Below are 12,264 nucleotides of genomic sequence, written 5' to 3'. Positions count from 1 at the left end.
CTGCTCTCCCACCCAGCCTGACCTGCTCTGAAGAAGCCCAGAACCAGCAGCAGGACTCAGAACAAGGTCAGTTTTGTGACACTGTCTCACCCATCACCCAGAGGAGTGAACACTGCAGTGTCTGCAGCCTGGGAAGCCAAACCTGCCCTTTTTTCCCTTCTTTTACTTTGCACTACTCGAAGGGAGGTATAAATCTCCTGGCTACAACCTGGCAGTTCCAGCTCTGGGCAGCAGGCCACACAGAAATCCAAAGCTTCCTTTAGCTGCACCGCGTTTCCTTCTCCCTGAATACCTGGAAGCAGCCAGTGCCTACATTTATTAACTCCTGAAAGCAGCTGCCTTCCTCCCACACCGCTCAGCTTAGCTCACCTGCTATTTTGATGTTCAGGTTTGCATCCAGGAGGAGATTTTCTGCCTTCAGATCCCTGTGGACTATGTTACGACAGTGACAGAAGTTGACAGCAGCCACGATTTGCTTGAACTTTCTCCGGGCTTCCTTCTCGGCCATGCGCCCGTGGGCCACGAGGTGATCTGTGAGGTGAGGAGAGCACAGGGTTAGGGACACAGGGGCTTCTCCTGCTCGTGGAGAGAGCTGGGGAGGTGGGAGCAATGTGGGCACGGCGTGGTTCCCAGCTCCAGCAGCAGACGTGGAGGAGGCACAAACAGGGACAGGCACATTGCTGCCAACCGGTCCTCGCCTGGGCTGGCTTTGAAATTGATGTTATATAGAGGACAGCTGAGGAATGCCTGGAAAATCAGAACTGTTTTCTACACAAGGGCAAAGGTTTTTAAATCTTTTTTTTCATCAAAATAAAAATGAAGCTTTTCCAGCCTTTGCCCTCAGTCAGACCCCAGCCTGGTACCACATCACCTCAGAGGTGCAGCTTCCTGACCACGTGCCATCCTTCCCTCCTCCTGCTTTTTCACAGGAAACGTGTCCTTGGTCTAACTCCTGCTGGAACCAGCGAGCTCCCAGGTAGTCACAGACACAAGCAGCTGCTCACCTCAGCTCCCCAGCCAGCACAGCTACCAGCACTTGCGGGAGGGCTTGAACATCCTCCCTCTCTGTGCATCGATGCAACAACACCCTTGCGAAATCCAAGAAAGCATTTCATTATAAAAATGGAGCTGGCCTCCACTACGGAAATCTGAGCACTCCCAAATATTTTGCTGAAAGCCTGTACTCTCACTCAAAGGTAGTGTTTGTTGCCAGCTGGGCTTTCCTTGGAAGCCAGCACTGCACACACAGACAGGAAAAGCCTCTCCAAGAGATCACAAAGGCAGGCACACAGCAGGGACCCAGCTGACGTTCAGTTCACTTAAAACCTGGAAGCACAAGGCTCACAGAAGCCACTTGTCACTGTCCCATGAGTAGGGATGGACAGGCAGGAGACAGGCAGCAGAAATGGCAGAGAAAGGAGGAGGTAACTTCAGGAGGTTGTAACTCTATGGTCAGGCCATTGAGTTGGCCTCAAAACATGTCTGGCCAAAATTAGGTTGAAATGATTCACATCCCTCCCTAAACTCCATTAAACTGGGGGCTCAATACAGATATCTGTTCTTGAAAATAATAACAATAAATCACTTGTGCAGGTTTCTCATCGGGTGGTTGTGTTTTTCCCCAGTCACCCATTCATTAAAATACCTGCGACATAATTGACTCGCAGTAAATACTAATTACCAAGATCCATCAAAGCAGTTGTGCTGCTCCTGACTGCACAGCAACCTACTTCTGCCTTTGCCCACTCACGTTGTGCAACAGACTCGAGGTGTTTTTCAAAGAACTTGTCAATTAACTCTTGTTCATCGGATAAACTTATTCCGTAAGCAAATCTGAACCAGGGCTGGAGAAGGAAAACCATCCCCAAGTCCAATCTGACCCTCAGCTTGCTCGCTGGGCAAAGCAAAGTCACCATCTCAAATTGCCCCGTCGTATTTCATTAAGGCATTTGCATGGTCATAAATTTGTGACTCTAAGGAGACTGACAGCAGAGCACAGCAAGGGCTGCTCCAATTTAAGCCACTGATCAACAGGTAATAGCTCAGCTCCTAAACAAGGTCATTCACACCTTCTGCTCCACTGGGATTTGGAGCCAGCCTGCCCATGCAGCATGTGCCTTGAAACAAAGCACAAGGCTCCAATCTCTCAACAATTTCCAAAATATTTTAGCAATTCTGCAGGCAAGAAAGCAAACCCAGCTACTGCAGCAGGTGTCTTTCTGCAAGGCTTTCCTAAGTGGATTTCTGCCCAAAGCAAGTTCACCAGTCCCGGCACAGCCGGTGACACCCGCGTTCAGTGCCGGCACTTGGGGCACCCCCTGCCCCACACCTCTCACCCAGAAAACTCTGCTGCCCCTCTGCCCAGCCAGCCCTGCTTAGGCTGCAAAAAGCCCTTTTTAGGTTAGGCGTGAAATTTCACTTTTGCTGAAGAACTGGGAGCAGAGGCCCAGGCTCTGCACGTAGGCACCGCACTCCGAGCCCACTGACATTTCTGCACCAGCTCCAGAGGAAGGACAGAAACAATGAGGCTACAGAATACTTCACATACCACCAAGGGCAACTGTATGCCAAAATTAACCATTGAGAGCTTAGTCTGCACAAACCTCCCATGCGGGGAGGTTACAGAGCTGACCTGAGTGCTGAGCTGGGAGCCAGCACCCTGCTCTGAGCGTGCCAGAGCACCCAGAGCCTGGCTGGGCTCGTGCACAGTGATGCTCCTCTGGGTGTCTTCCAGAGGGGAAGGAATGCATCATTTCATTGCACAACCCCTACGCACATCAGTCACTGCTCTCCCTACTTACATGAGGCACCTGACGCTGCTCTCCGTCTTAAAAAAACAATCCAATCCTACACTGGGGAAAAATCACCTTTGGTTCAGAGAGCACTGACACACAAGTTTCCACTCCCCGCCTCTGGACAGACGCCTCATGCTTTTAAGCTGCTTTCTGTCTGGAAAACAAACGCTGATGAATCTTCACATCTCCTCTGCGTGGGGGATTAAGTCACATTTCCAGTGAATTTGGTGACCTTGTGATGTCAGAAGCAGTCTGACCTTCTACAGACAGGCACCACAACATTGTTTAACGTGACTGCCCAGTTCAGGCTCAGTGTGCTCAGGACAAGCGGGCGGGCAGTGGGGAGACAGGGCAGACGTGGGAACCACATCAACCAGATGATAATTTTCTAAATTTCCTGTGATTTTTTTTTTGATAATCAACCAAGAACTCATATACCGTCAGTGAGGACTGCGGATTATTTACAGTTTTCACAGTAAACATCTGAAAGCAAACCAGATTTTTAGACTATATTCTATCTGACCTCAAAAAAGGACACTCGAGGGACCTGGAATAGAGACCACCCTATGTTTAAAAGGAGACATTCATTTCTTCATAATGTCAAACCAGCGACCCAACCACATGCAAAACACGGACAGGGACAAGAATAACAATTTACATTTGGCTGCTGGAGCCCACAGCAAACCCAAGGCCTGTCCCTGGTCCCTGCTATGCAAACAAAGTGAATTATCAAACATTTCCAGTAAGAGATGAATCAAAGACTCTTACGGCACAGCCTGGCCGCCGAAGGAGCGCTCAGCCCTTTACTGGAACTTGGGATAAACAGGTGGTGCAGCCCTCCCAGGTGCTGAGCTGGGATCCTGTGGAGCTCCCATGGGCAGGGACAGGCCAGACACACGGCCAGCCCTGACTGACTGACTGCAGCCATTTACAGAAACCATCGCTCTTGCAGCTGAAAGCTCTGACCTCTGGCACTGCCTGGGAAACCTGACAGCTTTAAGCCTTGGGAAGTTCTGAAAGCATCAGAGAAGCAGTTTAAGATGTGTTCCTTACAAAAGCCTGCAGTTTACAATGGCACAATGCTGCAACTCTGGTTCTATGGGGCTGCACTCAAATGCCCCATGGCATTTGGCACCCAGAACACCAGAGCTGTCAGCCCCCCTTACCCTCCAGCACTACATTTTCATGCCTACGTCATGCAGGTGCTAAGACATGACCAAGAAGAAGATTGAAGAGACTCAGCAGAGGCCATTTCACAGAGAACCCCCAGTGCCCAGTAAGAGGCACGGTGCCAGTGCTGCACTGCCCACACACACCTCACACACCATCCCTGCAGCACATCCAGCCATTCCCAACAAGCCCAGCTGCCCTAGCAGCGACAGGCACTGAGAGGAGGTGCAGCTGAAGTTTTACCCAGGAGGAGAGCCCAGCTGCCCACGCTGCCATCGACTGTCTCCAGCACACAAGGACGTGAGACCCTTCAGCGCTGGAGATGCAGGGACTGCAAGGAAACCTCCCCAGAATGGGCTCCTGCTTCCTCCCTGCAAATTGCTTCCGCTGGTAGAACAAAGTCTTAATGGCTCCTCAGGAAACTCTGAATACAAAAAGCTGAGACTTGAGTTTTCCCCTCTCTGCTCTTGCACTGAGGGAAGTGCCCAAAAATCCTCAAAACTGGGGAGAGAGGCACGACTTCCTGGCTTGGGTCTGGAGATGCCTCACACTATTACAGAGCTGGCTGCTCCCAGCTATCAGTGAGGATAAAATGCTGGGCAGCAACATGGAAATTAGCCATGCTAATGAGCTGAATTTACTACAGCAGAAAATCTTTCAGAAAGCAATTAGGTTTTCACTTCGACTCACGCAGAAGGCTATTTTTGTAACCAAAGAATTCATTCCAAGTTTGTATGTGAGCTTGCACATAGCTCTGGATTTAAAAAAAGATGAGCCCATCCCTGCCAAATTCAACAGAAGAGGGAGAAAAAATAAAAAGAGATTTATACTTTTCTGTGGTGATACACACCCAAGCCAACTCTAGGCAGGTGATTTTGCTGTGCATGGGAAGGTGAATTTCACAAGCCTTTGGAACTGCTGAGTGTGTCCAGCACCATGATTCATATTTGAATAAACAACTGGAAGGCTCAGCAAGTCAGTTTTTCACCAGGCAATCCACACTTCCCAAACATCAGCTGTCACTTGCTTCCCCTTCGGCTGTCACCTTCTCAGGGAGAAATCCAAGGGACATGGACAATATTGACAAGAAGCCATGGCAACCATCTACAGAGGTACTGAGGAACTGGTGGCAGTTTGCAGTGGCTGCAAACCAGCCCTTTTCAGCTTTTAGTTTCCTTAATTTGGGGCTTCTCTTGCTTCACTAAAAGCTTCGTCTTTTACTACAACTCAGCTTCTCCTCCAGAGAAATGAGAAGTAAAATCCAAAGTGAATCTTCTGCAATGACTGAGGAGGACAGGGGGAGTGTTCCCAGGAGCTGACAGGCCACGCGTGACTGTCCTCACTTCCTTGACTGAAGCTAATTCAAGCACACAGGATTTTCCCCCTTTTTGGAGGCTCATATTGGCAAAGCCAGTACAGACCAGTGTTGCAAAATCCCAACTCTGTCACCCAGTACAAAATTCCAGTGTATAAGTAAATTCCTGTTTCTATAAGTTTTGCTATTGTTCACCAAACAAATGAATCAATCAGCCCACAGCTCTTTCAGTTGTGCTGCACAGATACTTTTTTCCCTTTCAAGAACAACTCCTGTGGTCAAGAACACTCAGCCAAAACTCTCTGGGACAATGGTGCTTGGAAGGAATGTAACCAATGCTTGCTAAGATAACATCAGATATCAAAAAGAAAAGACAAGACATGGTTTTAAGCACAAAACCCTCCAGAACTGCAGGAATGCCTGTTTCTTTGAAAGCTACTAGCACATCCCAACAGTTCCACTATCATCAACAAGGTTCACGTAACTTGCTGGGAAGCAAAGCACTCAGCAACACTAAAATCCAAGTGCATGACTATTTCCAACATCTTTAATCCCAAAGTGAGCGCGAAAGAGGAGCAGCACCACCTGTCAATGAAACCCAAAGAAGAAACAGAGGTTATGGGGGCTATTTTTCCATTGAGTTGGTCTCATTTATTCCTTTACTCCTCTTGTCAATGGAAAGTTTGCAGGCTGAAGGGCACCTCTCGGCTGAAACAAGAGAGTGTGGTGGCTATTTTCAGTTTACTGTAGTTGACCAAGTGCATTATCTGATTAAAGAATGCAATAAATGTACTTACCAAATATCTCCCCTCCACTGGCATACTCTGTCACCAGATAAATCATCCGCTCCGTCTCCATAACCTGCACACAAGGACACAGCAGTGACACATAAGGAGACTGCTGAGTGCAATGAGAAATAGCCCTAAAACCACCTTTATCCCCTGTAACACAGGGAACTGCTTTCATCAAATCCAAACTATAACCTTCCCGCGCTCCCCAGAACCATGTGCAGGGATGACAGGAACTGGGGACAGTAAGGATGAAACAGCAAGTTTCAAACACTAAATCTGTAACTACACATTACACTTCACCTGCACCTTCCTCCTCCTGGTATGTTCCCCCTCCCATTAGCATGTGCTCCCAGGTCTTGTCCTGTTCCAGCAGCCTACGAGACTTCTCAGGGCTGCCACCCTGCTCTTCTCCCACCCTAAACAAAGCCAAGCCGCAAGTGTCACCTCTTCAGTACCACATCAAAAGCTTTAGATGGAATGAAACAGGTTTAAAGAGGTTTTTTGGCTCAAAAGGTTTAAGGAGTAAGTTTGCAAAGAAGCACTCCCTGGGTACCTTGAAAGTGCCACAGTCCCTGTAAGCATCTCACACATGGTTTGGTCAAAGGAGCTAAACATTAACCTCTGTCACTTCCACTCAGTTTTAACTCTTTGGAGTCCAAATAAATGTTCATATCTCTCAAACACAGATGGGAAACAGAGTCCTTTATTCCTCTGCTCCCATCACTCTGCTGCACCCTCCTCACAGAGGGGCACAACCAGCTACCTGTGTAAAGGGCAGACCACGTGGCTTCTGCCTCTGGGGATTTTGTTTGCAGACAAAAAAAAAGTCAAACAAGCTGGAAAAAAAGTCTGCAAACAATATTCAAAAGCAGGTCTGCTGCCAGTATTGATCCCCTTCCAGGAAAGGGCTGAGCAGATCAGCAAGGCCTGGGGGCCGCAGGGAGCTGGGCAGGGAGAGGAGAGCCCAGTCCTGCTCCAGGGTGAGAATTACTCCCTCCCTTAAAGGGAGAAGGGGAACCTGCATCCGGTTTCAACTGGGAAACTGAGAAGCACACAATGGCCATAAACAAGTGGCAGGAGGCCAGCCCACAGCGGAAGCATGATCTCCCAGAAAGAGAAGGATTAGCTACACTTTCCCCCAGCCCCTCCAGTCAGAGCACTTTGAGACCTTGAAAACATCAGGGGCTTTCCCAGTTCCAAGTGGAAGGAATGGAGGGATAGCTCTGGAGGAAGTGCTGCTGCACACTGTGGAGTCAAGGGATGGGAACTCCGTGGCAGAATGCTCCTACCTGGTACAACCTGATGATATGTGGGTGGCAAAGCATCTTCATGATCTGAACTTCTCTAAATATCTTCTTCAGGTTCTCTTCATCCAGCTGAGTCTTATCAATGATCTTTATTGCAACCTGGAAGAGGGGAAGCAGAAGAGAAGTTACTGACCCAGCTGCATTATCCACACAGCAGCTCCCTGCACCAGGTCTGATAAACCCCAGCAGGGATGGGAATGGGGGGTAGTGTCAGGCTTCTAACAATTGAGGTGTTTATTTATCTGTTTTAAACCAGAAGTGCTCTGTAACGCTACACTAATGGAGTTTAAACAAGTCTAAGTGATTCCAGTCAGCTGCTCTCCAGTCTCCAAGATTTTCCCTCCACCTCCCTGGTGCTGGCAGCTCCCAGCTCCTTTGGGCACGGACTGTAGAACCACCAGACTCCAAACATGGAGACACCTCTGTGCTAAGAACCACCTGTCCTCAAGTCCACTGGGCACCCTGCTTCATCCACACACAGACAGCTGGCATGGGAATCTTTTCTGCAATGCCAGGATGAACAGGAGAGAAAAGGCAGAGTGAAACCTTGATGGAGAAAACAGCTGAGAGAAAAAGCTGCCCTGCCTGGCAGAGGAACATCTGCCCTGCTGCTTCTAAATGAAATTTCAGCCTTTAGTGTCTTCCTCCCCACCACGAAACACTCCTTTGAGCGAGCAGCTCCAGTCTGGGGATTTGTGGGATGAGTTCCCATCCCCAGCAGTTTTCTCACTCAGAGAGGGCCCTCCCTGGGAAAAGAACTGCTTCTACAAATCTCCTGGTTGCTTTGCTGGAGAGCCTAATTTACACAAGTCCTGCCCAGGAAGGCTGCAGGATCATGCAAAGGCCTGGGGAAGGGCATGCAAAGCAGCACTGCCACGAAAACCGCTGAGGATGCACAGCCAGAAAGATCTGACACAGAAATGCTTGGTTTGTCCCAGACCCCAGAGCTCAGTGGGGACAAGGACAAGTGCCCTGTGCACGGCAGCGTGCCAGGACCACGGGCACAAACCCACGGGGGCACACGACCCAAACACACGTCCCTGTCCTGGTGCCAGCCCCAAGGGCAGGGCCAAGGGATGCTCTCACAGGCACGCACACAACCACACAAAAGCAGCTTCAGATCCTTTAAGGGAATCTTTCTTTAAGGGAACAATCTGAGGCACATGAAAATTAAGCCCCATATTTTATGATCAAATCCCTGCCAGAGCAATAACCGCCCTGCATGTGAGCAGAACCCAGCAGAATCCCGAAAAGGCACCCAAGCACAATAAGCTGTTTCTTTCATTTGAAACCTTTAATTCAGAGCGCAGGAACGCTTCCAGCCTTCCAAGTCACTGAGCATGCTTCCTCCAGCAGGAGCGGGAGCTGAACGGCAGCCAGGTCTGGCACTCGGCGCTGGGAGCTGCTGGCAGGAGGGGCTGGAGCCCAGGCACGAGGTGAAACGGCAGCAGGGGCTGCCAGGCACCGGGGCTGTGATTAACGGGGGCAGAGCCCCGGGAGCAGCCCAGCGCGGATCCACATCGCAGGGATCCAAGCACGGCGCTCAGGAGAGGGTTGGGGATGTACAGAGAACCAGAGGGGGATTGGGAAACACTCTCCACATGCTTTTCACCCAAGGTTTTCCTACAAGAACGGGCTTTTGTAAAGCTGGAGCATAAATACACATAAAAGCTAAGAGACGCTTCCTCCGAGAGCAAAGCCAAGATGTCTACCCAGAGACATGAGTCATTTTCAGGCCCAAAGACGTAAATGAAAATCCACAGATCTGGAGTATTCCTGAGCTCCTTACTCATTCCCAGCTCTATATTTGCTCTAAGGAACTCTCATTTCCCAGCTTAATTATATGGCTCGAGCTGACACTCTCGGCCAAGTTCAGGGTATGTAGAGCATCTGATTGCACCCAACTTGGTCAGTAGGGCCAGACACAACAGAACTGAATTCCTCTGGTTTTCCCTGATAACCCGGGGCAGGGAGCACCAGGCTGCCACCTCCCCGTCTCCCTGTGACGCTGCGGGATTTCCACGCGGTGAGTGAAACTCCACACCCACAAGACACACAATAGCTGGATGGGGAGCAAAGCCAGACCTGCAGCACTCAGGAGATGTTCTTCTTGAGAAGGATCTCAGCCAAGCAGCCCCAAACCCAAACCCACCCTCAGCAGTTACACAGGAGAGACCTGAAGGGGTTTCTTCCAAATGTTTTCATTCCACACAAACGCCGCCAGCAACCGATGCAACATGAAAGGCAAAAGTCTCCTGAAAAATCCTGGGGAAAGCACCTCATGCTCCGGTTTCAGGAAATGCAGAGCTTCCTCAGGACCCTGCGAGGGTGGAAGTAGGAAATCCCCTGTGTGCTGGGCAGCAGGGACACGCAGGGAATTCAGGGATTTCAGGGGGCTGATGTTCCACCTGGGGCTCTGCAGCAGGGGAGCTGCACTTGGTCTGTTCCAGAGCTCTGCTCTTTTGGAGAATCACTATTTTTCCAGAACAGATCAGGTTGGTTTCTCCATTCCTGCATCTCCTAGCTGGCTGATATTCCCCCTTCCCTCAAAAGATGATCTGGGATTTCAACAGAGAAGGGACTGGCGGAGGTCCTTGTGTTGCACCAGCCACGCTGACTCCATCTAAAGCTCAAGGGATGGCCACAATGAATTCAGTCCTTTATTTTATTATTTATTTATTTATTGGAGATCATAAATTGGAGAAAAACAGCCAAACAAAAGGATCTTTAGGATCTTTAAGGGAAAAATCTAAAGCACATGAAAACTAACCTTCATATTTTATGATAAAATCCTTGTCAGGGTGCCCTGCCCTGCCTCCAAATAAATATACATAATTATTTATGCAAAAAGAATCAGTTTCAGTTATAATAAACCCCAAAATCGAGTGCCTTCCCTCAGGCTTACAAACATCACATAAAATAGAGAGGACGACTAAACATCATTAAGTAAAGCAAAAATTCAGGCACAAGTAGAAGTGGAAGAAAACCATGATCCAAACTCTCAAACAATGAAATACTCTAAAAAAGGAGTCTGAGAAATTAACTATTCTTTTATCAGAAGTTAATGAAGCTTACAGGCAGGAGGATAAATGCCAAGCCTGGAGCATGCATGCTGCTACCAATTAACAAAATGTTCCCGCCACTTGTAAACAGTTCATTTATTCCTTCTTGCATCCAAGTAAAACTTGCACTAGTAATTTGGGAAGGAATTGTTACTTGGGAGAAATGACAAGTAGCTAAAAACAATTGGTGGAGAGCAGGCAAGGTGTTCAAAGGGACAGCAGGTTGCAGGTGGCTCGTTCACTGCTTTTCCAGATTTTTCTTCTCCTGGCGCTCAGCTGAACACTGCTCTGTAACTCCTGGGATCCCAAAGCTGTGCTGGGTGGATGTGCACGCCAGGCAAAGCCCTGTGGGGAGGAGTGGAAATTCCAACCACATGAAAGCAGAAGGGCTAGCTGGGAAATGGAGGGAGGGGTATGAAACTCTGGGGGCCAAAAGGGAGCACCCAGATATCCCTGTACCAGCACATCCCACTGCATCCATGGGAAGGCAGGAGGGATGGAAGGCATGTGTCAGGCAAGGCAAGGTGGCTTCAGTCAGCCCAGAATGCTCAGAGATGTGGGGAGGAGCCCAGGCTGCCCCTCTGCACTGAGCACTGACCACTTCCTTCAGCCCAGAACACAAAGCCTGGACAACTCTTGCTCTCAAACTCACAGGATTCTCCTAAAGTTCCCAAAGTGTAACATAAACATTATAAATTCCTACTTTGCTCTGAGATACCAGATTTTCAAATCTGGCAGCCAGCAGAGCTAAATATGCCAAGGTGAGGGGCTCTGAAACAAGGCACAAGGCCTGGAACAGGAGAGAGGAGGATATCAACTTGCAGGAGTTAAAATTTCTATGGACGTCTTGTTTCTCAGCTGAGTGTGGATAACAATCCAGACAGACTTCCTTGAATGCACAGTGCCCTGCCAACAGGAAGGGAAATGAACTGCTGGGTGCCCAGGCGGATGGGCAGGGAGAGGACAGCCACTGTGCCCTGCACTGCTCCAGCTGCTTGCAAAGGCTCTGGGGGAGAAAGAGGTGGAAGCACGGTCTGTTTTCAGTGGAAAGGAGCCATGGGACACTGCTTCCTTTTATTTCTGTGCTGTGAACAAAGGAACAAGCCAGAGACCCTGGCCTGGGCTAAAATCTGCTCCTTCATGCCATGCATCTACTTAGATCTAATTATAATCCAATGATAAATAAAATTTCTTGCATGACTGATCATTCCATAAAGAAATCACCTTTTCCCTTTTAGTTCAGTTGCTTCTGCAGTGGCCTGAGTGAAAATCAGAAACTCCCACTTCTTCCAAAAGGAGCCCATGTGCTCAGTGTGATCAGTGATCACTGTAAAAGTGTAATTATGGCAGTGGCTTTCCTGTAAATCAGCACGGGTCTCCTCCATGGAATGGGAGCCAACAGATGGCACCGGCAAAGCGACTGCATTGAGAAAATCAACATGTTTATTTGGGAGCAAGACATTTCCTAGAACTGTCCTGGGGAGTCCTCCTGCTCCAGATTCCTCCTGGAAAAGGCTCAGTAAACAGTCCCAGGGTGTCCTCTGCCATGGACGGAGGTGTCCCTGCAGCTCGGCTCCCGTGTCACCCCGAGGGCACGTGGCAGCCTGCAGCCACACTCAGAGCTGTCACCAGAGAAGGTCTCTGGAATAAACTAATAAACCTGGCGCAGGCTCATCCACCCGAATTCCTCCTGCATTTGCAGTGAGCAAAGGAGCCCCCTCCTCCCTGTCCACCGCAGCCCTCCTGGGCTGACAACGTGAGCTGTCAGAGGGGCTGGCAGGGAACAGCTCTTCCAGCTGCTCCTGCCTGCCACAAACACTTGGG

At 49.4% G+C, this 12,264-nt stretch overlaps 1 protein-coding gene across 1 annotated transcript in view; it reads right to left on the bottom strand.

Annotated features, from left to right (window-relative positions):
* The window catches only part of SIK3 (SIK family kinase 3), a 33,661-nt gene extending 26,179 nt beyond the window's left edge, over positions 1-7,482 (bottom strand). The window contains exons 1-3 of the mRNA XM_031062412.1: positions 7,361-7,482; positions 6,078-6,141; positions 370-531 (exon numbers count right to left, since the gene is read on the bottom strand). Coding sequence (XP_030918272.1) covers positions 370-531; positions 6,078-6,141; positions 7,361-7,402 — 268 coding nt within the window. The 5' untranslated portion in view covers positions 7,403-7,482. The remainder of the gene's footprint in view (positions 1-369; positions 532-6,077; positions 6,142-7,360) is intronic.
* Between the last annotated feature and the right edge of the window lie 4,782 nt (positions 7,483-12,264).

This window comes from Geospiza fortis, unplaced genomic scaffold (assembly GCF_000277835.1).
Source record: "Geospiza fortis unplaced genomic scaffold, GeoFor_1.0 scaffold183, whole genome shotgun sequence".
NCBI lineage: Eukaryota > Metazoa > Chordata > Aves > Passeriformes > Thraupidae > Geospiza > Geospiza fortis.
This window is presented reverse-complemented; position numbering and strand designations above follow the sequence as displayed.